Source organism: Mytilus californianus, unplaced genomic scaffold (assembly GCF_021869535.1).
Source record: "Mytilus californianus isolate M0D057914Y unplaced genomic scaffold, xbMytCali1.0.p SCAF_3, whole genome shotgun sequence".
Lineage (NCBI taxonomy): Eukaryota > Metazoa > Mollusca > Bivalvia > Mytilida > Mytilidae > Mytilus > Mytilus californianus.
This window is the reverse complement of record NW_026262679.1, coordinates 118,131,598-118,158,577: the sequence shown is the minus strand read 5'-3', so window position 1 is coordinate 118,158,577 and position 26,980 is coordinate 118,131,598. Positions and strand designations below refer to the sequence as shown.

The following is a 26,980-nucleotide window of genomic DNA, read 5'->3' as shown; positions in this document are numbered from 1 at the left end:
TTATAATAATGTCTCTCCAGTGGTAAACTATTTGCCCTAAACTGTGAATAGAATTGATATTTTCATACAGAGAATTGAAAAAAATGAAATTTTGCTAGAATGAAAACTTGAACTCGTACGTAAACTTGGAAAACTCATTTGCAATTTTGAATTCATTTTAATCCAATAAACCAAAATTTTATATATAATTTTTAAATTTAGAAAAAAGTATTTTTAACAAATGCTTTGTTTCATTTTTCAGGGTCATAGTGTGATTTAAAACAGTATTTGAAGAATATAAACCAGACATGAACAACGTAACTTGCGCAAATACCACATTTGACAAATTAGTTACAGAAGATATAGTGTTGATTATATTTTTGTCGTGTTTTCCTTGTATAACTATTGCGGGAAATATTTTAGTTATATTTACTGTACTAAAACGCCATAAATTTAGACAAAAGGCCAATGTCTTCGTCGTTTCATTGGCAGTAACAGACATAGCTGTTGCGATCTTTGTGATGTCATTTTCAATTCTACAACAGTTCGGAAATATGTCTTGGCTTACCTTAAGATCGGTGTGCTTGTTGTCGTTTAGTTTAGATGTCATGTTTACAAGTACATCTATTCTCCATCTTATGTGTATGACCGTTGATAGATACATAGCTATTTGTTTACCATTTAGATATCATAATTTAATGTGTAATCGTTCTGTGACAGCTTTACTCATCATATGTTGGATACTTCCAGTTGTTATTTCATTTGGTTTGATCTTCGGAGAAGTGCATAATATTGGAATACAAACAATAACAAAATGTCCGAACACATGTATGTTTTTGGTCAATATTTACTATGCTGTTATATGCAGTACTGCAGTTTTTTATATACCGTCTGTTTTTATGTTAGTTTGCAATCTGAAGATTTTGCGTAATGTTCGAAAAAATCGAAGGAATTTGTGCAAACTTAGTAAATGTATTTTACAACAAAACGAAATATTGATGAAGAGAGAAGTTAAAGTGGCTCGAACCATTGCAACTATGTTAAGTTGCTTCTTTCTTTGTTGGCTGCCATTCTTCGTATTGAACATAGTAGACCCATTGATTAATTATAAAGCAGGAGAAACTACCGTACTAGTGATAACGTGGCTTGGATATATGAATTCAACTATTAATCCTTACTTATATTATTTTTTGAACAGACCACCATGTAAAAACGCTTGCAACATAAAACTATGTTGCTTGGGATCATTGTGTAAAAGAAAGCGAAATGTATATGTAATGCAACATTTGAATATACAATCCTTAACACATGGGTTTTAGATTTGGAACCTTCATTTTATGGAAAATTAGTGTTAATGCTAAGTAGGTAAGTGTGTATGAAGCATGAACGAGAGTTGTGCTGAACATTTTAGAACAAATCTTTATAAAAACTATTAATACTTTCATTCAGTGTTTTTTTTTTACATAGACATATTTGAAAGCGATAAGAATTAATAAAATGCAATCATGTTATAAGCTACTTTTCATTGATAAGCCGAATTAAACTTTTTCAAGCAACTCCTAGTTGACTAGTTAAATGCACCACCTAACTGATTGATTCATTGGATCCAATATCGGTACCTTCTGTTTTGTCCGATGTTCAATTCACTGTTTTTGTTTACATAAACACATTTGAAAACGATTAGATGTTATAAGCTATTTTTCATTGATAATCTGGATGAAATTTTTAAAAACAATTACTGTTAAATCAAGAACAAAATTAGGATGAACAGTCTTAAACTTTGCAAGCATTATACAAATTGCCCTTTTTGGCTCTTGTGGGAAAAGATTATATAAGAAAACAAATGAAATGTATAGAAGAGGTTACAATAATTCCAAATCAAACGTTCATAATATGGCAATCCGGAAGTGAACTCGGGTGCATATAGTGCAACTGAATTGGTATTTCAACTGCATTAAATAGCAAAACATCTGCCAATGTATTCGAAAATAAATCAAAATTATTGTATTCATGTCTGAATTTATTTGTGTGTGGGATTTTTATAAAAATGAGAAAGATGAGGTATGATTGCCAATGAGACAACTATCCTACAAAGTTCAAATGAGGTGGATGTAAGCAATTATAGGCAACCGTATACGGTCTTCAACAATGAGAAAACCCTATACCGTACAGTCGGCTATAAAAGCTCCCGACATGACAAATATTCAATTGAGAAAACTAACGGCCTAATTTATAAAAAAACAATGAACGAAAAACAAATATTTCAGACATGAACCAACGACAACCACTGAACGACAGGCTCCTGACTTGGGACAGGCACATAAAGAATGTGGCGGGGTTAAACATGTTTGTGAGCGCTCAACCCTCACCCTAACATGGGAGAGTTGTGTAACAGCACAACATAAGAAAAAACTGTAAATATGAGTTAAAAAAGGCTTAACTCGTCATATCGATACAAAGGCGACTTCAGAATTTTGCATATGCAAAAGGCAGGTATGCGTTAGGTCCATAGCGATCGACCTTAAGTCTGTCGCATCAAATACATTTACGATAGTTGTGCTTCGCCACTGACGTGATTTATAACATACATTTTTCGTTGATAAATATAGAAATTATGAAGAAATTGCTCTTTCATTTTTCTCATATGATAGCTCTGTTAAGAGTCCTTGGCTTGAATTAAAATGCACAATAATCAGACCGGTGGTCACCTTGGACGATATTTTTAACTTTTCATTAAGTTGGGTTTCGGTTTTATTGGCCTTTGATGACCAAATGGGGCGGAATAAACTGCAGTAAAAAGCATTAATAAAAGCGGAATTTTGAAATAGTATTTGTTATAAGCAGCCAGTTTGGCCCAAATTTGTCAAATAAGCTCAAAAACATCGCTGATGTATTATTGACTTGCAAGTCAATAATTTAACCTCATTGAACTCGTATTCATGTTCCTTTAGCTAGAGTTGGGTAACGCATGTACTAGGCGTGTTCAGCTACTAAAAGGAAACTAATGTCAACGTTGAAAGTGAAACAAGGGTTAACCATTTATTGACAGAATAGATCCACAAAGAATCATTCTTATACAAGTAAAAATGATAATTAGCATATTCGTTTTACCTATGATATGAAACCTAGACCTAGAAAAATGCAATTGCACGTGTTCGATATCTATATATAATGATGATATTTATATTTATATTTATATCTGGTTAGATGGCGTCTTGACTACAATACACACGTATTGTATGCTGTTTCCGGTTTCGGCGTCGGCGTCGGCTGCGTCAACAATGTATTAGTTTGTGATTAGGTCAGTTTATGGGAAACCACTAGTGGTAGGTCAATGATATTTGGTATGCAGTTGTATAAGCATTGGCATATCTCGTTTCCATGGAGATTATTTGGCTCCGCTCACTTAGTTATGGTCTATTGACTTTGAAACTTTTGCTTAGTTTACATGTATTAGTTTGTGATTAGGTCAGTTTTAGATGAACTGCTAATGTTAAGTCAATGATATTTGGTATGCAAATTTATTGGCATCTGCAAGTGTCGTTTCCATGGAGATTATATAGCCCCACCCCCTCATCATGGTTCATTGACTTTGAAACTTTTACATAGTTTACAAGTTAATGTTTGTGTTTAGGTTTGTTTTAAGGGAACGACTTATAATAAGTCAATGGTATTTGGTATACAGTTGTATTAGCATTGGCACATCTCATTTTCATGGAGATTGTTTAGCCCTGTACCTTCAGTATTGGTTCATCGACTTTGAATATTTGCATAACTTACATGTTAAAGTATTGCTATTTCAATTTGAACATTTGCATTATCAAAATTACAAAAAGGCGAGACATATCTCTGTGATAACAATTTATTTTGAATAAGGATCGCTGCTATTCAATAATGTAACATATAACTATAAACAGAAGTCAATAAAATGTACGCCGTAGACATCAATATAGTCATTACATCACTTATGTAAATCACAACCGTTTAATAAAGTATAAATTTTAAAGACTCAGAGGAAATTTTAATATGATATTAATCGATTCATCATTTACATAAATCCGATTTTATTTTGATTATTTTGCAATGAGTTAGTACAACATTATAATTGTTCTTCCATTTTCAATTTAATCAACACCATGATTGAAATTCTGTACGCCAGAGGCGTGTTTCGTCTATAAAAGACTCATTAGGTGAGAAGTCGAAGAGCATTGAAAACCCAATATTCCTAAACGTTTGCCAAAAACCGCTAAGGTAACCTTCCTGGGGTAGAAAATCATTAAAATTTATAATCTAGTTAAATAAACGAACCACTACAATAGAGATTGTTTTAATACGAAATACAGAGTGTTAAAAAATGAGTAAAGTTAAGCATGGAGTTAAACAGTTCCTAATTACCCCCCCCCCCCCCCCCCCAACCTACATTAAAAAATTGACTACACTTATTCTCGTCAAAACGATCAAATAGTAATTGTGTTGACTGTTATTGGACATCTGAGTCAGATCTATGACAAACGTCTCGTAGCAATATCGGCATTTTTTATGTTTTGAATAAATTTCATTTTTTGTTGTCATAATGTTAACAAAATTAATTCAGACTTTTAGATACCCATCAGATTGATTCTTTTCATGTGTTTGAATTTTTTATTCGTCAACAAAAAAATAAATTTTATTATAGTAAATAAAAGAGAGGCGGAGGATACCAAAGGGATAGTCAATCTCATAAGTCGAAAACCAACTGACAATGCTATGACAAAAGCGAAAAACGACCATAAGACAAACAAAAATCCGAAAGACACAACATAGAAAACTAAAGACTGAGCAACATGAACTCCACCAAAAACTATGAGTGATCTCAGATGCTTCAGAAGGTTGAGCAGATCTTGCACTACATGTGGCACCGGTCGTGTTGCTCATATAAGTACAAGCCCGGTGATAAGTCTTACTGGATATTTTACATTCTAGGTACAGAGGAAGGGATTGTAGTTGCGACAATTAGAACATACCCGCCGTCATCACCGAAACAGATATTCCATAACGGTCAGGCAACTCATGATGGCGTCAGTAAAATTTTCGAAGGAAGAGATAACCTCAACTTCACCACTTGGAACTCTTGGATTATTAGCTTTTTTAGTAAAGAGCAACCCTCTCTCAAGGAAATCATAATGAAAAATGCAATACGTGAATAGACAATAATTTCATTTATTGTTTGACGTCACATGAAAAAGAAGGGTACATTCCAAAACAGATTGGCCGAACATTGCAATTAGCTGTCTTAAATCAGGAAGTTTCTCTGGGGTTGTAAGTAAACAGGTGATAAGATAAGAACTAAGTTACACCTAAAGCACGATTGATTATAAATAGATAACTTTGTCATTGTGTACGATATATTTAGATAGTAAATATGAACTCAAACATATATAAAAAAGAAAATCCACAATACATCGTGTTTTTTGTCGACTTATGAAAGCTTCGTTTTGATAACACCTTGTCTTGCTGTCAAAGTTGCAGATAGTCTTCTTGGTTTTAATGCTTTCGTCTGTGTAATAAATTTACCAAAAGAAAAACTCCCGACCTCAAGTGTACTTGATGAAGAACTAGTTGTTGTAAAAACTCCGGACCTCAAGTGTACTTGATGAAGAACCAGTTGTTGTAAGAACTCCGGACCTCAAGTGTACTTGATGAAGAACCAGTTGTTGTAAGAACTCCGGACCTCAAGTGTACTTGATGAAGAACCAGTTGTTGTAAAAACACCTGACCTCAAGTGTACTTGATGAAGAACCAGTTGTAAAAACACCGGACCTCAAGTGTACTTGATGAAGAACCAGTTGTTGTAAAAACTCCGGACCTCAAGTGTACTTGATGAAGAACCAGTTGTTTTAAAAACTCCGGACCTCAAGTGTACTTGATGAAGAACCAGTTGTTGTAAAAACTCCGGACCTCAAGTGTACTTGATGAAGAACCAGTTGTTGTAAAAACTCCGGACCTCAAGTGTACTTGGTGAAGAACCAGTTGTAAAAACTCCGGACCTCAAGTGTACTTGATGAAGAACCAGTTGTTGTAAAAACTCCGGACCTCAAGTGTATTTGATGAAGAACCAGTTGTTGTAAAAACTCCGGACCTCAAGTGTACTTGATGAAGAACCAGTTGTTGTAAAAACTCCGGACCTGAAGTGTACTTGATGAAGAACCAGTTGTTGTAAAAACTCCGGACCTCAAGTGTACTTGATGAAGAACCAGTTGTTGTAAAAACTCCGGACCTCAAGTGTACTTGATGAAGAACCAGTTGTAAAAACTCCGGACCTCAAGTGTACTTGATGAAGAACCAGTTGTTGTAAAAACTCCGGACCTCAAGTGTACTTGATGAAGAACCAGTTGTTGATGAAGAACCAGTTGTTATAAAAACTCCGGACCTCAAGTGTACTTGATGCAGAACCAGTTGTTGTAAAAACTCCGGACCTGAAGTGTACTTGATGAAGAACCAGTTGTTGTAAAAACTCCGGACCTCAAGTGTACTTGATGAAGAACCAGTTGTTGTAAAAACTCCGGACCTCAAGTGTACTTGATGAAGAACCAGTTGTTGTAAAAACTCCAGACCTCAAGTGTACTTGATGAAGAACCAGTTGTTGATGAAGAACCAGTTGTTGTAAAAACTCCGGACCTCAAGTGTACTTGATGAAGAACCAGTTGTTGTAAAAACTCCGGACCTGAAGTGTACTTGATGAAGAACCAGTTGTTGTAAAAACTCCGGACCTCAAGTGTACTTGATGAAGAACCAGTTGTTGTAAAAACTCCAGACCTCAAGTGTACTTGATGAAGAACCAGTTGTTGATGAAGAACCAGTTGTTGTAAAAACTCCGGACCTCAAGTGTACTTGATGAAGAACCAGTTGTTGTAAAAACTCCGGACCTGAAGTGTACTTGATGAAGAACCAGTTGTTGTAAAAACTCCGGACCTCAAGTGTACTTGATGAAGAACCAGTTGTTGTAAAAACTCCGGACCTCAAGTGTATTTGATGAAGAACCAGTTGTTGTAAAAACTCCGGACCTCAAGTGTACTTGATGAAGAACCAGTTGTTGTAAAAACTCCGGACCTCAAGTGTACTTGATGAAGAACCAGTTGTTGTAAAAACACCGGACCTCAAGTGTACTTGATGAAGGACCAGCTGTTGTAAAAACTCGGTATCAAATGCAAGTCTTAATACATGACATTAAATTACATAACAATAGCTTAATAAAAAGATAGATAAATATTTCTAAAATACAAAGCCGATCAAGGTCTAGTGATGCACGAACTATAGTAAAACTTTATTGTAAAGCAAACATTATTTCTATTCTTCTTTCCTTTTTATATTTTTGAAAACACTGTTTTTCTATCAAATTATCTTTGAAAATTCTTGCCAATGTTCTTTTTTTTAAAGTATTTATCCTGTAACTCTTACTGCTTTAAGGGTTTTTAGATACAAAGCGGTCATCTTTCATACAATGTCATTTACATCTCTTCTAATCAACTGGATGAATTCTTTTCTGCCTCTTTTTTGCACGATCTTTCACATATATATCTGTACCCAAATTATTTATTTGAAGATAAATTAGATACAACAATAATTATAACGAAAATATTCAAAAGATAAATAAAAATGGTATATACAACACGTACATATTATTCTTCAGTTATTTGCCATGTGCGATATCAGATATCCCTCTGTCTTGCAGGTTGATGCACAGTCGTCCGTTAAATTCAGTTGATTATGTAATAATTACTGACTGTTCAACATTTATATCAAAATTGCAAGTAAAATCTGGTTCCTGCTTTTCTTTTTTAATTGATAATGATGATTATAGACGATAGGGGCAAAGTAAAGGCATATTCAGGACGAAAACAGACTAATAACCCTGCTCTGTTCTAGACCGACACGCTGAGCCGGATTTTTAACGTTATAGTTCACAATAAAACAGTCCCAGTAAGGCATGTCACCCTTCCCGGACCCATTATTCTGACTCCAAGCCAATCAGTATTTGCTCTTATTCTTTAATGCCGCGTGTTTAGCGGAGAAACAGTAAATACTAATTTTCAAGTCTTTGGTTTGACCCGACCGGGATTCAAACCCACGACCTCTCGCACTCAAGGCGAACACTCTACCATGAGACCATCAAGGCGGTTTTCAAGTTGAATATTGATATTGGAACATGTACCTGGAAGTCTATCAGTTTGAGTTAATCGATAGTTAATATTCCTCTAGAGATTTTACAATTTAATTTCTCATACATGTTGTCAATAGGAATTGAAAGGATGTTGCAAATAAATATTTGGTATGCAAAGACACCATGAGTGAATTAATATTAATTCCAAAAAAGCCATCTTTAATGACTTGACAACAGTATCGTAACTATATACCTTTCGAATAAATCTGATTAAAGGTTTGGTTAGCTTTTTAGGTGAATGACGACATTTTTGTGCTTTGTATAGAATATTACCAAACCTGAACATATAAGATGTGTAATATTTTTCAGTAATACAGAGATCTCTTTCGTTAAAATCAAATACGTTGTTACATACACGATCGAATCGAACAAGTTGAGATATATCAACACCATACGACAGTACCGAGGGAACTTCACTATCTTAAAACGGATAGTTAACAATAGGAACTGAAAAATCATCTCTTTTATTGTAAATTTTAGTATTAAGCTACCCGTAAAAGATACATATATCAAGATCGAGGAAAGGACAGTGTTCATTGTTAGTATAAGCTTTATTTGAAGTAAGTTCAACAGGATAAATATCTTTAGTGTACATACTATTTAAATTTGTCATTATTGAGAGCCAACATATCATCCAAATATCTTAAAGTGTTCATAAATTTTCGTATCAGATGTTTCGATAGGTCTTTGTTGATTTTAACAAAAATACGTCGTAACATACACGACCATTGTTGTTACTAAACAATAATATGCATACTATGAATTTTGAAATATTTAAAAATAGCATGTTACTTTGGCAGTCAATATGTTTTTTTTTCAATTCAAGAGAACCGTTTTGAATTTCCATAAAGAAGACAAATCACGTTTGAACGGGATTTCCGGTACCTACACTGATCTGCAATGATAAAAAAAGGGTAAAGGGTATGAATTCATGACACAAGAACTAGATAGACCTAAAGCAAAGAAAGGGCCAATTTCAATGCTCTACATCTCAAAGTCACATTGAAAACGGAACAAAAGCTGACACCTCACTGCAAATTAAAAGTGGTCCCTTGTAATGTTTTCTCTGGTCACTAGATGTCGATTACGTTACATCTGTGTGTTAAGCACGTTGCACTTATTGTTCGTTATTTTTTTACCGTGTTGCCATTCACCTAAAATTTCGCCAGATTCATAACAAAAAGAGCCATTCGGGGATTGAATGGAATGCCCGTTTATATCGTTTGCAAAATAACTCTGTAATTCCGTAACGTAAGCAGAACTGAGCCCGGGAAAATTATTTTTCAGCACAAAAGTGTCATCTGTCATCGATGAAGCACCGATACTAGTTCTGTTTCCATGCAGATGGTGAAAATATTTTTTTGGGGGATTTTTTTATAACTTCTTCGCGACCAGCACGTTCTGAAAATAAATTCGAGTGACGAATATAATTGTATATTTTACTTCGACAACTGAGGCTTTAATAATAGTTAGATTAATTTAAAATACAAATTTAGATATCGATATTCATTTGTTTAATCATGCACTACGTCTTTTCCCAAACACAAACTATGCTTCACACCTGCACAAGAAGAAGTATTGAATGTTTACTTACAATTTTTTTAATTTAAACTGTCGTTATTCAGTTAAATAGTATGCCGTGTAATAACTCTTTTCACAAAAACTAAAAAAAACAAAAAAAATACACCATACAATAGCAATTTTTTCTCGAGACCAACTACAGCAGTATTAAAAGATAAAACGTAACTACTATAAATAAACTGAAACTCTATAAATATTTACAATACAAGACATAAAACAACCATTTGAAATGTTTTACCTCTATGTTTTATACCCCGATACAATGGCCATGTTATAAAACAAAGAGATGTTGTATGAATGCCAATGAAAAATTAAAATAATCAAGCGGATTTAAGCAAATATAGTTCACCGTACCTCCTTCAAACCCATACTGTATAATCAGCTATTACAGGCTCCCATACAGTAACCCATACTGTATAATCAGCTATAACAGGCTCCCATACAGTAACCCATACTGTATAATCAGCTATTACAGGCTCCCATACAGTAACCCATGCAATATAATCAGCTATTACAGGCTCCGACATGACAAAATGTAAAACAATTCAAACAAAAAACTAACGACATGATTGATAATAAAACAATAACTGAAAACAAAGATGACAAACAGCAACCAACGACAACCACTGAATTACAAGCTCCTACCTTGGGAAAGGCCTTAGTAGAAGATGATGGGGTTAATCATGTTTGTAAGCGCTCGACCATCACCCTCACCTGGTACATTAGTTTAACAGCACAACATACGAAAAATTGAAGAAAAAAAAAAATTAGAAATGTCTTGCGTCAACAGATAGACATGTAGCGCAAAAACAACGAATATAAAGACAGAAAAAACAACGTGTCAATCTAAGTGTTCTAACAGTTACTGAAAGCTAGTTCAAATCTAATAACAACTACAATAGATAAATCATGTTCTCCTAGACTGTTGCACTAATCAGTTCATATCCAATGTATTAAGTGAAAAGATGTCATCAACAGTATGAGAATGGTATGATCTTGTTCAATGTCAAAATAGAAGTTAATGCTATCGACAGGATGCAGAGCTATACGTTTTCATAAATGTATAGCAAGACATATCTATTTATGTTTAAATTAATCAAAAGCAAATCAATATCTGTATCGATAAAACAATAATTTAAGATCTTACAATGTTGTTAAATTGATATTCTATAAGAATAAGTATAAAACTTATTCATAGGATCTATAGGTTTACTTATATCGTATCTAAATTTACAGAATTAATGAAGAACATTACTGTACAAATTAGCATTTAATATCCCGTTTTTGATAAGAATTCTAGGTACAGCCAAACGTTCCTATGAAATAAGTTAGTAACACATTTAAGTAATTTATAATATCGAAATCACTGACTTAATAGTTTTACTGGTTTACATAGATTACGTCCATTTAAATCTAAAACTTCTCTGCAGACACGAGCGAGTTTGAAAATATACACATCGTTAGAAGGGGCAAAAGGAATTGCATTGTCCAAAAAGGGCGATAAACAATATGGAACGAACAATCGCATCCTTTGTGGAAAATATGTTCTTGGTTTTCCTCTGTGAAACTGAAATCTCCAAATCTAGAAAAGGACTACTATTGCTTTGGGTAAATTTCAGCAGTTTAATTTGGGAATTTGTGCTTATCTAGAGCAAACATATCATTTGTTAATTGTAAGTGTAATCAAATTTATTAATTAAATGGAATTAAGACGGAGCTTTACTGAGTTTTGTCATAATTCTGATTCATAACAACACACGAACAAGTATGCTAGTAGAAGGGTGCAATTGGTCGGTGCCCATAGAAACACCTCCAGTCTGTCTATTAACTTTAGAGCCGAAACGTACTTAAATGTTGTCAAGTTGAAAATTTGCAAGAAGGTTTTAAATGAGTTGCAGCAAATAAGTCTGCAATCAGAATTTTCTAATAACCATTTAATTAAAGGAAGGAAACTTCTGTTTGAGAAGAATGTGAGGAAGTGTATCGTACAGTGTCGAAAAGTCATGCATGTCAACTGAATTGAAAAGACCACCAAAAGCACGTAAATTATCTAAAAACTTCTTAATATGTTTTTACATTAAAAAAATATTCAATTCAATCATTTTCACATGTTTTTTCTTTCTGCAAAAACAAGATCTCTAATTTAAGTAAGGGATCTAGTTAAAAGCGCAGAAGGATTAGTAGTAGAACACTTACTTGAAGCTGAGGAGAAACAGTATTTGAAGGTTTCTTTGTGTACTGTAGTTAATCAATACATAGTAGGGATCCATGCCTTCAAATGTTCAGATGAGGCCTTAGGTCGGCATTGCATGTAGTATACCTTATAATTGCCTTCTGAGGAACTTCCGTGTAGTATTCATGTTATACCACTACCACATTACTAGTCAGCTGGTGCAATCACAAAACGCTTTGCGAGTTCTTGAGGTTTGTTTTTTATTCTTGATATTGGCGCATTACCAACCCTTTTATAATATGTGAATTTATTTCCAAATGTGTTATGCGAATATCCACAATACTCAGATATAAGGAATAAAGGACTTTTTTGTCAGATTATTCGATATCATATCATTTTATACAATGGGATAAAATAGCATCTGTAATGAATGACCTGACTACATTTGTCAATTGCCAATGATACTTTGGTCCTTTTCCAGAAAGCTTACAACCTATATTTATATATAGTTATCATAATCGGGATATGAAGGTATAGCCGGTTTTGAACGATAGTCATTAAAATTACTAGAAAGTTGATAAAATCAATACAACATTTAATGTATTTTATCTTTAGACAATGCCTTATATGATCTTCAAGGGTAGGGAACAGCCAATGGTGACAAAATAAAATGTGGATTTTAATAAAAAAAAAATTGGCTGGAAATGCACTGCATTCTGTTTGAGCTTTCGATTTTGCCATTTGCTTAGGGACTTTCCGTTAAGAACTTTCCTCGGAGTTCGGTATTTTTGTTATTTTACTTTTTTCACACAATTGTAAAAGCAATGCAATAGTTGATCAAAAGGAGATTGCAAAACAATTTAAAACTAGAATTTCTAAAGATAATTGTGTTAACATTTATTTTCATAAAATCTGGTTCAGCCTATCGCTTGTCCTGGCTTGTTAAGTATTGACAATCATTGAATGTATTATTTCCCAAGAGGAAGTTTCTTTTATAATGGTTTAATGAAAATGTTGCAATCAGACGAAAGTGTTCTGTTCAAAATTAAGGAGATGTGGTACAATTGCTAATGAAACAATAATCCAATAGAAACCAAAATGACGTGAAAGTAAGGAACTATATGTTCGGACGCATGAAATTATGTAACGTGTTGATTTCATTATTTACAGTACGGTCGTCAACAATGACAGGAGCCTATGCAACCAACTATGAGCACTGAATTACAGGCTCGTGACTTGGAACAAGTGCATATTTAATGATAGCTGCGGAACTCGAATAATTTTCAATTCAAGTTAAGTTAAGTTCAAATTGAGATTCGTATGTCTTGGCATAAATTAGTTATAAATGATACCAAGATATCTAATAAATTAATAGAAAAACAAAGGATATGTGGCACAAAATCTGTACATGCACAGCCAAAAAAAAAAAAAAAAAAAAAAAAAAAAAAAACACACACACATAAAAAGCAAAGGAACAGCGCTTTAATTGTACACTTTATAACGGCATTAAAATGAGTATTAATAATCTATTTGAACTGTACACGTATACCTAACAACAACATTATTTTCATTTACCTGTGTTTAAAGTAATTGCAAATGGCTGATATTTTTGTTCAAGTATATTGTTTTTCTTAAATTGTTTCACAGCGGTATAACATGTTACTTTAATTATTCTTTCCTTAGTTTATTTATTTTGAATTTACATTGTATCATAGATCAAATTTATTTGTTCAGTGTATGTTCACTGGTGTTAATATGCCTTTTGATTGAGTTAAGCCATTTCAATTGAAATTTTTTTTTAGTGTGTCTTTCTATGTTGTGATGTTACACTATTGTTTCAGATAAGGGTGAAGGTTTGGTACCATTAAAATTGTTTGCACCTGTCCTAAGTCTGGAATCTGATGTTCAGTAGTTGTCGTTTGTTGATGTGGTTCTTAAAGTGTTTCTCGTTTTTTATATAGATTAGACCGTTAGTTTTCCCGTTTGAATGGTTTTACACTAGTAATTTTTGGGGCCCTTTATAGCTTGCTGTTCGGTGTGAGCCAAGGCTCCGTGTTGAAGACCGTACTTTGACCTATATTGGTTTACATTTATCAATTTTGACTTGGATGGAGAGTTGTCTCATTGGCACTCATACCACATCTTCTTATATCTATTAAAGTTTTTAACCATGTACATTTTTGGATTTACTGATTGTTTGCTTATGTGAGATGTAGTATGTTCCAGAACAAGAGGTATTTCTTATTTCTAATTTTATGAAAATTACTGTCAAGCGCCGTCTCCGGGAAAGTTTATTCCATTATGTTTTCCTGAAGTGATTAACTCTCTGAAGCACATTCCTTGACATTATTCTGTTTAGAACAGTGATTTATTAAATTGAAGAGGGGTCATAAAGTAAATAAATATACGTTCAGGCTTTGGTACATAAAGTTTTCCATCGAATCAGGGCGATGGATAGATACACAGAAGAATGAAAAAAATTTCAATTGGATCTGGTTAAAAAAGGACGCATGTCATCATAAACATATATAATGTTAAAACGGTACATGAAAAGTTTTGGGTGGAAGTAAATAATTCATACTATATCGAAAAGATGTTAATATAAGTGTTGAAGTGCAAATACTTTGAAATATGATAAAACACATGTATATCATAGATTACTGCCCATTTCATATATTGTGTGTAACTATATATTGTGTCACTTATGGTTCTATTACGAAGTTTTTGTTCCTGCTGATATTCGACACACCGTCTTATGGTTAAACACCATCATGCCAAATATCGAAAGTCAATGTCATTGGTTATAAAATATTTAACTCGGACAAGGTTATATGAAAGATGAAGAAAATATCACTACTTAAACAGTATGTATCCCTTTGTCAAAATAGAGACATATTAATTACCAAATGCTAAAACTGATAATAGTTTTAAAATTGAGCTTGAATTAATGCAACGTTTTTGATATAACAAATTTCAGTCCTTTAATGATCTTATATTCTTTTATTTGAAAAAAAAAGAAACAAGACACTGCTAACATTGTAGTAACGAACATAAGTTTAGGGTTTAAGATGAGGGCTGTTCTCCAAGTCACTACAGGTAAAACCTTGCTCTCTTAGGCAATGGGGGCTCCCAATTGGTTCACAAAGACCTAAAAGAAAAGAAACGAGATTTAGAGAACGCTTTTGTCTACAGAACGTCACACCAACATCATTCCATTCTAAAATTACATGACATCTCACATGAAAAAAAATTATTCTTGAAACCGTTGTTTTTTTTTTTTATCACCAAGAACTTCATTTCTTTTACTGGAAGGTTTTTAACGATAAGCAATAGAACTGACATCTTATAGAAATATTAGAACGGAATAAAGAACTATTTTTATATAAAAGCGTTTTTCATCGTCGTTGGTCTCATTTATTTTTTTTTAGGTCCTCTCGAGTTATTGTCTGTGTGACATAGTTTTAATGATTCATAAATTTCCAACAACTTTGATTTATTTCAAAATTGGTCTAAAATCACAAATTGTTCTTCTGTATGAATTTTGAATCATTCGAAGGATAATATTGATACTTGGTGTGTCAAAAAGAAGTTCCATTCTCCGATCTTTAGAGAAAACATTTTATACATGATAAATCTTGAATTAAATCATTAATAAATATTTTTTTAAATTTTGGAATAACATTCCATTATTTGTTATTCCATTTAGTTCGACTGTTCAGACATTGTGTTTACGCATGTGACTGGTTATGTAAAGTTTTTAGAAACATGTCTTTTCCTTAATACCTATGAACACGACATGTCAGTAGATGAAATAAAAACGGCACGGAAAGCACAATCTGCTGCAATTCTGATATCGCAATGTAAGTTATCCACAAATTAAAGTTCATTCATATGACTTAGCTCGGTTCATTAGTGCTTAAGCAATTAGTTAATGTATTTCTACATAAAGGTATAATATGAAAAAGCAAAACATCAATAATTTATTAACAAAAATAATATTGTTCATGTTCCATCTACATTTATTATTGTTACGTTTAGGTTTTTATTTGCATCTTACCAGGATGGCCTATAGGTAAACCAGATGGAACTTGTCCTTCAAACCATTCACAATTGGGATCGCCTAGTTCCTCTCCATTTGTTCTATTGTCTCGATCTGAATCCATACGACAAAGCCTTAAGCTCCAATAATTTGACGCTCTCGTAAAATCCTAAAATGTACATAAGGGGGTCTAGGTATCAAACACCAATGTTACTAAACTTATATATTGTTTTTAATTCTGTTGGAAATTTTACTTCTCTGCGTGAATATGTTTGATCAAATACTGTAACCAATCAATCATGCATACTAGATGAAAAAAGTATGTTATCAAATTCGTCGTCAGATATTTGTTTCATCAAGCATGTCCGCTAAATTTTGTTAATCTTTATAGCTATCAATTACCAATTGATAAAAAAAACGCTTCATGTAATTACTTATATGCAAATAACACGTTTTCAATTCCGTGCGTCCGACGCGCTTTTCTGAATTAACCAGAAAAATAGAACGCTTTGAAAACCAGGGATGTTTACTACACAGTCTTTAATTGCAAGCAGACACCTACAAAACAATCTGCATTGAAGTTAAATATAAGAAGATGTGGTATGAGTGCCAATGAGACAACTCTCCATCCAAGTCACAATTTGTAAAAGTAAACCATTATAGGTCAAAGTACGGCCTTCAACACGGAGCCTTGGTTCACACCGAACAGCAAGCTATAAAGGGCCACATAAATGACTAGTGTAAAACCATTCAAACAGGAAAACCAACGGTCTAATCTAAATATGAACCACATCAACAAACGACAACTAATGAACATCAAGTTCCTGACTTATGACAGGTGCAAACAAATGCAGCGGGTTTAAACATTTTAATAGGCCCCAACCTGAAACAATAGTGTAACATCACAATATAGAAAGACACACTATAAAATATAAATTGAAATGGCTTAACTCAATCAAAAGACATATTAACAAAAACAAGTGAACATACACTGAACGAATAAATTTGATCTATGACACAATGTAAATACAAAATTGATAAAACAAGGGGGTTAGATGTAAAACAATATCAGAAAGACAACCATAACCTTGGAAAAAATGCCGGCAAATAAAATAACGTACACAGGTAAATAAAAATAATTTTGTTGTAAGGTATACATGGAGTACGGAAATAATTTTTACAAAATAAATAATTTTGTTGTTCCTAGTACGAGAACAAAAGTGAAAATTTGTCGTCATACTAAACACTTATCAAAGGTGGTATATATATAGTGAGACGAGATATAACACTAAATAAGTAAACATTTAATAACAAAAATACATTAAAAATTGTATCAACAGGTCAAATTAACACGAAAGTACCATTTGAGAGTACTCGCAGTTACTGAAAGCTAGTTATAAGCCAAAAACTATAAATAATAAAAATTCATGCATCAGAGACTAAAATCAACTAAAACACATCCCAGAGATTTAGTTTTTTAACGTCATAGACAGTCAATGAAGACATGAATTGTGCAAGAGTTTGCTTACATCGAAATACAATGTGAAAACAACACTTTATAAATGTTATACATCCGTCGTGTTTTTCCGAATGTACCTTCATCAGGAACGCTCAAAGTCGAAAAAATATAAAGGAAATATAAGTTCTTTACTTCATTGTATATGACCATCTGTCACGATATTGAGCAAAAAATAAAATAACAAAAAAAACGAACTCCAAGGAAAATTTAAAACGGAAAGTCCCTTATCAAATGGCAAAATCAAAAGCTCAAACACATTAAACGACTGAAAACAACTGTCATATTCCTGACTTTGTACAGACATTTCATTATGTAGAAAATGGTGGATTAAACCTGGTTCTATATCTAGCGAAACCTCTCACTTGTATGACAGTCGCATATAATTCCATTATATTGACAAAATTGTGTGAGCGAAACAAACAGACATAGTACATCACCTTTCTTTTGTATATCGTATATCTGAAAACTCTTATATGTCAACATAGACATTTCTCTATCTTTGTGCAAATTGTTCTCATACATAAAATTTCAGTTAGTGGTTTACCCCAAACCATAAAAGAAAGATAACTATTGTGGACATATTTGTACAATTGTTAGAAGGCTCCATGCAATATTATCCATTTACATCAAATCCAAGAAAAAAGTTATGTTCGAAAGTTCCATCAACATTACTTTTTTTCTTATTTCAATTGCAGAATACAACAGGTTAATCAGACTAAATATACTATATTCCCCTTTCAACCGGAATAACATAAAAAAAAACCCGCGAAGAAGTAATGAACTCCAAGAATCAGTCTTAATGTTTTATAACGATTGACAAACTCACCCGGCCAAACTTATTTTTGATAAGTGTATGATGAAATGGGTTGTAATGGCCAACTGCATTCCATATCCCTGGTGATACACATGGATTGGGAACAAGGTTCCCATTTGGAATGTAATCTCTGTAACTTGGTTTACATGAAAAAGTCTGGATAGTTAACAGTATAACTATAATGCACGTCCACATTGTAAATTGTCTCGAAGTAGAAAGGTCTTATCTATCGTATCTAGACAGTTCTTACGTATGACTTTATCTTTTGACATGCATTGATCAGTTATCGAAGGAAAGGAGAAAAGTTTGAAAAACCCAAGCCTAGATTTTTAATCACTAACCACTCTGTAATTTTATAGGGTACCATAATACTGCTAACTGGGACAACGATTTTTATAAAAAAGAAGAATAATCTGAACTGTAAGACTCCATTTGTCCAGATTGAACATAACAAATGTTTACTGTTTCCTGTTCCGTTGCGATATACACAAGGTTCTGTCTGTTTCTGGAACATATTTATATTTATTAAAAATTTAAACATTTTTTAACAGTTTGCTTTCCCTCATTGTGTCGTTTATTTATTTTTACCAAAGACTGACACCATTATTCCTTTTCCTCGTGTTTAAAGCATTTCCTATGAAGTTAACTTAGTACTGTTTCGTTGAGATATACATGTACACACGGTTCTGTCTGTATTCTAGAACACAATAATATCTATTTAGATTCTAAATGTTATATCACTATACCGTATTTAGTTTTCCTCATTTTGTTGTTTACTTATTTATTACATAGACAAATACCAATTCCCTTCTCCCAACCAGCTACCCCCTAAACACTGTGATAAAAGCATTTCGTCCATTCCAATTCTTAGAATTAAGCTGCTTACGAGAACTTAGCGGAATCTAAAGAGACTATAGCCGAGATAATCTTCATTTTACAATATAAAGAGAAAAGAGGTTAACAATATTGTTCAGTCGTGCTGCTGTATTGTCATACCGATTATTCTAAAAAAAAATGGAAGGATATTGAATATAATGGTGTATGCTATAATATGTTATAATTTGTCATACAAGTGAGAGGTTTAGCTAGCTATAAATCCAGGTTTAATCCACCATTTTCTACATAAGAAAATGCCTGTAACAAGTCAGGAATATGACAGTTGTTTTCCATTCGTTTGATGTGTTTGAGCTTTTGATTTTGCCATTTGTTTATGGACTTCCCGTCTAGAATTTTCCTCTGAGTTCGGTATTTTTGTTATTTTACTTTTCATTGATTATTGTTAAGAAATATATTTTCATGCAAATTTGTTATATATCAATTAGATTTCAGTGCATTTATTATTCAATATCTTGTATTTAATACACATAAAATCTGTCATGAAGAAACTACTGCTTTTTATTAATAATCATTTTAGGGCTTAAGATTGGCACTGTTCTCTAAGTCATTGCATGTGAAACCTTGCTCCATTATACATAGAGCACTCCCAACAGGTTCACAAATACCTACAAGAAAGAGAAAAGCTTGTTTTTGGTAAATGACAGAATTGATAGAATACATTTATGTTATAGTCAGCAAAATGTGTTCGTATAGCGTGGCGTTCTCGACCGGATATGCATTCAATATTTCTCACTGGACGTTTAACACGAGTACATTATCGTCTTTGTAATACTTAAGGTAGTACGAAAGCCTGATGCCATCTTGGATAGTAAATGGCATCAAGTTACCGGTCAATAATTTAAAAACAACCCCCACCAAAAAAATAAATTAATTAAAAACCGAATAAACAAACAAACAAACAAAAAACCAGTACGGTAAACATTTTTCCTTTTATTCTCTATTTAGAAGACTTTACAGCTTATACTTTATTTAACAATTATATAATTTAGTTTTCTTTCTTATCAGTCAAAATTCGTACTTCAATATTTAATCCTTATAAATTATGAACATTTTGAACACTTTCAGTGACCTATTCATTTTTTTGGCATTTTCATTTAAAGAATACCACGAAACGGCCTCGATATTCTTAACATATATCACTGACGATCAATGCATTTATCTATTTGTTAGGGCTTAGCCATTTGCACTTCGCTCTTGTGCTATAGTTGTTTAGATTCACTAAGTTTCAATTACATTGAGGGATATAATATTACTTCTTAAGCACAAAAAAGAGATGTGTTTAAAACAAAGTTGTAATCGCTACGTCTTAGGAAAAAGACAAAAAATAATTTAACATTTCAAACTTGATATAAAACATAATTGTTTTGTTAACTGTTCTTGAAAGGTCGGCGTGGAAATGCATTTGTAAACTTTACAAATTAAAACTGTTCATTATTTTGTGAAATCTACAAATTGTTTACTAGTAATTTCTTCCTAATAGAACACAAATTATTAATAAGTCGTTTGTCCCATCCACAACTTTTGAATTTGAATCTCATGTATGATACATTAGCTTAAATGTGGTTTAAATGTTAAAACAAGTCATTTTCATGTAAAAACAAATCGGTAAAAATAAATCACTCTTTAAAGGAGAAGGTCCGGTAAGGTCTTATTTTGGCCCAAAATTTGAAGTACATCTGATACAAGATTTTTGACATTTTTTAAACAATTAGGTATTTTCTTCAGTCGATTCAATTAGTTTAAGTAAAAGATTTGAAATGATTTGGTCATTAAAGACGTCTAAATGCAAGCTTAAGTATTAAAATCTATCAAATATGCCACAAAACGTCACTTTTTATATTGTCTTTGTCAAAAATGGAAGTGGCCGCATTCGTGTTCAGTCTCAACCTTTATATATGTTATGTATTATTATCAAATACAACATATATTTTAATATTAAGACTGAACACAAGTGCGGCCACTACCATTTTAGACAAAAACCGTCTAAATATAAGCAAAAATGCTAAAATTGTGAAGATTTCATTAATTTTGCATGAATTAATGATGCTAATACTTGATGCATGTGCACTGTATTGTCAAAAACAGCCAATATTTATGTAACAAAAGTATTAAACTTTCCAATAAATAGCTAAAAATTTACATTTTTAACAATTTTTTTCAAATGTTATATTTTGGGACAAAAATGGGGTCTTACTGGGCCTACTCCTTTACTATATGTACCCATGATCTTATTATATATAAAAAAGAAGATGTGGTATGATTGCCAATGAGTCAACTCTCCACAAGAGACCAAATGACACAGAAATTAACAACTATAGGTCACCGTACGGCCTTCAACAATGAGTAAAGCCCATACCGCACAGTCCGCTATAAAAGGCCCCGAAATGACAATGTAAAACAATTCGAACGAGAAAACTAACGGCCTAATTTATGTACAAAAAATGAACGAATGATAAATATGCAACACATAAACAAACGCCAACCACTGAATTACAGGCTCCTGACTTGGGACAGGCACATACATAGAGAATGTGGCGGGGTTAAACATGTTAGCGGGATCCCAACCCTCCCCTAAACCTGGGACAGTGGTGTAACAGTACAACATAAGAACGAACTATAAAAATCAGTTGAAAGAGGCTTAACTCATCAGATGGATAAAAATACAAATACTACAAATACAGGTGGACGTGACCGGGTACTTGTACATCCAAACACTAAAAAGACACTAAGTACAGATCTGAGAGTAATTGCAGTTACTGACAGCTAGTTCAAAGCCACTAACAACTAATAAAAAATCATGCATCTAACACTAAATTATCAGTCCGTACATATCCAACATCCAATGGATTTCTTGTAAAGACGTCATAAACAGTCAGAGAAAATGCCAAGATACAGGTATCGACAGATTGTAGATCCATGAATGTGTATATGTATATATATCAATAATATTTAGTTTGCTTTTAATTTACTGATAACAAAATCAATATTAGTACCAATTAAAACAATATTGAATGATCTAATTACAGTGTTGAATTGGTAACCTTTTAGAATAAGTTTATTTAAAGGATCGATAGCCTATCGATAATGATAACATACAATTTGGCATTGCAGAAGGTCATGTGTTTTTATCACCGTCTTTATACTAAATCAGTTGGATCTGCACTGATTGCTACTTTAGTTTGGGATAACATGGTTTTTTTATTAGTTGTAATTGGCTAGAAACTAACTTTCAGTAACTGTGAGTATCGTGTTTTGTGTTAATGATTTTATGTTAGTTGTTTGTTGTGCTTCGTACCGAACTATTGATTAAGCCATTTGCAACAAATTTTACAGTGTATTCTTATGTTGTAATATTACATGGTAAGGGGAAGATTGATAGCTCACAATCAAGTTTATCTCTGCCACATTCGTTATGTGCCTGTGCCAAGTAAGGAACCTGTAATTCAGTGGTGGTTGTTGGTTTATGTCTGTCATATTTGTTTTTCGTAAACTGTATTGTTAAGATTAGGCCGTTATTTTTTCTCGTTTTATTTGTTTCACAGTTTTCATGTCGCAGCCTTTTATAGCCTGACTATACGGAATCGTTTTATAACGGGTTTTTCTCATCGTTTTTGGCCGTACGGTGACCTTTAATTGCTTATATCCACGTCATTTGACCTTTGGTAGATAGTTTTCTCACTGGCGATCATACCACATTTCCTTATCGTTATATTTTAAATCGTAACATCAAAGTTCCTTAAAACCATCATGTAAGGTCAATAACTCTTATATAGAGGTAAATAATGGTTTCGCTCATGTTTGCTTTTTTTTTAGATCTTGTATTGCTCATCATTTTTGCTGTTTACAGTTTCTGTCTATTGTAGTTTTCAAAATAAGTTTTTTTCCACACATATTTTATCGCTGATATTTTTCTTCTAACAGATTCTATGTATCTGTATGATTTAAGAATTAAAAGCCAGTGAGATGTGTACAAATCTTCCCAGAACAGACCTGGGGTAATTAACTAGAGGCTCTAAAGAGCCTGTGTCGCTCACCTTGGTCTATGTGCATCTTAAACAAAGGACACAGGTGGATTCATGACAAAATTGTGTTTTGGTGATGGTGATGTGTTTGTAGATCTTACTTTACTGAACATTCTTGCTGCTTACAATTATCTCTATCTATAATGAACTTGGCCCAGTAGTTACAGTGGAAAATATTTTGTAAAAATTTACAAAATTTTCCAAATTTTATGAAAATTGTAAAAAATTGACTATAAAGGGCAATAACTACTTAAGGGGTCAACTGACCACTTTGATCAAGTTAACTTATTTGTAGATCTTACTTTGCTGAACATTATTGCTGTTTACAGTTTATCTCTTTCTATAATAATATTCAAGATAATAACCAAAAACGGCAAAATTTCCTTAAAATTACCAATTCAGGGGCAGCAACCCAACAACGGGTTGTCAGATTCATCTGAAAATTTCAGGGCAGATAGATCTTGACCTGATAAACAATTTTACCCCTGTCAGATTTGCTCTAAATGCTTTGGTTTTAGAGATATAAGCCAAAATCTACATTTTACCCCTACGTTATATTTTTAGCCATGGTGGCCATCTTGGTTGGTTGGCCAGGTCACCGGACACATTTTTAATACTAGATACCCCAATAATGATTGTGGCCAAGTTTGGTCAAATTTTGCCCAGTAGTTTCAGAGGAGAAGATTTTTGTAAAAGTTTACGGACGACGGACGCAGGACGCAGGACGCAGGACGACGGACGACGGACGACGGACGCCAAGTGATGAGAAAAAACTCACTTGGCCCTTTGGGCCAGGTGAGCTAAAAATGTAATTGTAATAAGCTGTAATTAATTTCAAATTTGAAAGTAATTCAATGTAAAATGTAATTGAGCATATTTTCAATTACATGTAATTGAAAGTAATTAATTATATTGCCTTTTTGCCATGTAATTATGAATTACATTTCAATTACTTTCAATTACATTTAGATATTTGCTGGGAAATTAAAAAAAAAAACATTGTGGGCTTTTCTGATGCACACACACATTATACACATTGTAATTCGATTTTTTTAAATACTTTATAAACATTTTGTTGTGTTAAAAAAATAACATTCATTTATAACAATACTTCATTAAACATTATAGCAAGGAATATAATCATTATTTGTATTTAATTTAGCAATTTTTTCACATGCATAAAAATAATCTAAAAACTATAAACAATAACAATTTATTGACATGATTGACATATAATTTGTAAATATATTGTTTTAACAATTAACAATTATCTTAGCCTCAAGATATTTCCTTTCTCTTAATTAATTTTACAACATGTTCCTTGATAAAAATGCCAAAGGCAATTTTTCTTTTAAACCATCATATGTATGGTGTCATCCTGGTTTGCCCACATTTAATTGCAGGTTTATAAAAACATAGGGTGTTTTGTTGTTTTAACAATTATAGTTTATTTCTGATATATAGTCATATTTTGATCTTTATTTTACCTGTAAAATTTTATAAAAGATACTTAATTTTACTATTAAATCAAGGAAAAGTTGCAAAGATATTTTATAAATTTACCAGAAAGTTGTATTGAATTTGACAAATATTTTAACAAAAATACAAAAAATGTTCATTAGTTTGACAAATTATTGACATTTTTTTGGAAATTGTTGGTACATTCCGAAACAAAATATGTAAAAAGTAAATAAATGAAACTTGAGAATAAATAAGTGTCATTTAAAATTCTTTTTATTCATTCACTGTATTTATTTTTTTTGATTTTAATAAATACTTTGTTCTGAAATTTACACCCAAGCTGTTAATAATTTCACACACAGAAGTAGCACCAAGCTGCATAAATAAAGAAGCTTGCCCATAGCAAGAGTGCCATAACTGAACTTGCTAAATCAGCAATAGAAAATGACAAAAAAAGGAAACGTACACTATAAATTAGCTGGACATTGTAAATCAAAAAATAGGAAAAGAACATGCCCAGCATTGCCTTAACAATAAATTATGAGGATTGTTAAATATATATAATTATTTCAAATCCTTTACTTCATTATTTTTTAAAGAGATATGTTGACAGGGTATCATTTCTTTTTGTTAATTGTTTAACCTAGATATAAATATATATATATAAAAGTCTAAATTGAAAACAACGTTCAAACCTATGATTGCGTTGGATAAAAACCGTAATTTTTATACGTGTGCATGTAAAACAAATTTCTTGGTAGAGGGGTCTAAATACAGCACAAACAACAATTTCCAAAAGACCAAAAAAAGTGAAAAAGTCTATTTTAACAAAACGCATTTGACTAACAGGTCGAACAACTGATGTTCTTAAACCCTGCTGACTGCCATTGGCGATAGCCAAATAAATTGATCGCCAGATCTAACAAAATGGATCTTAATATTAATTTAATACCAAACAGAAAACAATAAACTTGTGGAAAAGATGGTATACCACAAACATGAGGTGCAAAAATTTGTACACCATATCCGGATTTCGACAATTAATGTCTCTTCAGTGATGTTAGGGATCGAAACGGTATTTGGAAGGCCATATAATTTACCTCAATTTAGGAAAGACTCTTGAATTTTAAAGAGTCGAAATAGGATGAACGGATCATATAAACCCGAAGGAAAATATAATACAAGCCCAAACGAAAAAATATATAAAAGTCTAAATTGAAAACAACGTTCAAACCTATGATTGCGTTGGATAAAAACCGCAATTTTTATACGTGTGCATGTAAAACAAATTTCTTGGTAGAGGGGTCTAAATACAGCACAAACAACAATTTCCAAAAGACCAAAAGAAGTGAAAAAGTCTATTTTAACAAAACGCATTTGACTAACAGGTCGAACAACTGATGTTCTTAAACCCTGCTGACTGCCATTGGCGATTGCCAAATAAATTGATCACCAGATCTAACAAAATGGATCTTAATATTAATTTAATACCAAACAGAAAACAATAAACTTGTGGAAAAGATGGTTTACCACAAACATGAGGTGCAAAAATTTGTACACCATATCCGGATTTCGACAAAGTATATTTTAACTAAACGCATTTGACTAACAGGTCGAACAACGGATGTTCCCAAACCCTGCTGACTGCCATTGGCGATTGTCAAACAAACGGATCGCAAGATGTAACAAAAACGATCTTTATTATTAATTCAATACCAAACAGAAAACAATAAACTAGCGGTTTTATTTCAATTAGACAGATGTAATAACAAACACAGCTGTTGTATTCTGTGTTTTTTTTAAGTTTTCACCAAATACCAGAAACAAGGGCAAAATTGTTATTTTTCACTTTTGAGATAAAACATTTGTAACAAAAGGCTATTTCTTATAAAACTACAGCCCGTATCACTCTGAAAATTTGCAGTAATGTTTCTATTACAAATAGGTACTTATTGAAAAAAAAAATCTCATTTTGCACCATGGACCTCATTTGGACCCAAAATTTCATGTTTGGTCACATATAGTGCCCCTTATTACTTGATTTTCACCATAGTGCTTAATTTATTTCCTTACGCAATGCATGTATAAATTTGATTCATAAATAATATAAATTATGTCTGCAATAAAAGACAATTTTATCATATATTGGTGTATTTATATCATAATTGTTTTGTTATTAGTTGTATGTCAAATGAATCGCTTGAATTGATATTAAATTATTGAGAAAAAATGTTCGATTTATTTACCATTTATCTATAGAAATATAAACTACAAAAATGAAAAATACCTGAATAT

The 26,980-nt window shown here is 32.4% G+C and overlaps 1 protein-coding gene and 2 long non-coding RNA genes across 3 annotated transcripts; 1 reads left to right on the top strand and 2 right to left on the bottom strand.

The window, feature by feature from the left end:
- The first annotated feature begins 246 nt into the window (after positions 1-246).
- On the top strand, positions 247-1,447 carry LOC127733613 (5-hydroxytryptamine receptor 4-like). Its single transcript, XM_052242934.1, has one exon. The coding sequence runs from the start codon at positions 288-290 to the stop codon at positions 1,296-1,298; it is 1,011 nt and encodes a 336-aa protein (XP_052098894.1). The 5' UTR covers positions 247-287; the 3' UTR covers positions 1,299-1,447.
- A 4,405-nt stretch (positions 1,448-5,852) lies between these two features.
- On the bottom strand, positions 5,853-7,134 carry LOC127733612 (uncharacterized). The gene is made up of 3 exons (XR_007997145.1): positions 7,115-7,134; positions 6,573-6,976; positions 5,853-5,962 (listed from the first exon to the last, which is right to left on the bottom strand). It is a non-coding gene; the product is annotated as an uncharacterized LOC127733612 (long non-coding RNA).
- Positions 7,135-14,964: 7,830 nt separating this feature from the next.
- Positions 14,965-18,498, bottom strand: LOC127733611 (uncharacterized). Its single transcript, XR_007997144.1, has 3 exons — positions 18,318-18,498; positions 15,991-16,141; positions 14,965-15,081 (listed from the first exon to the last, which is right to left on the bottom strand). It is a non-coding gene; the product is annotated as an uncharacterized LOC127733611 (long non-coding RNA).
- Between the last annotated feature and the right edge of the window lie 8,482 nt (positions 18,499-26,980).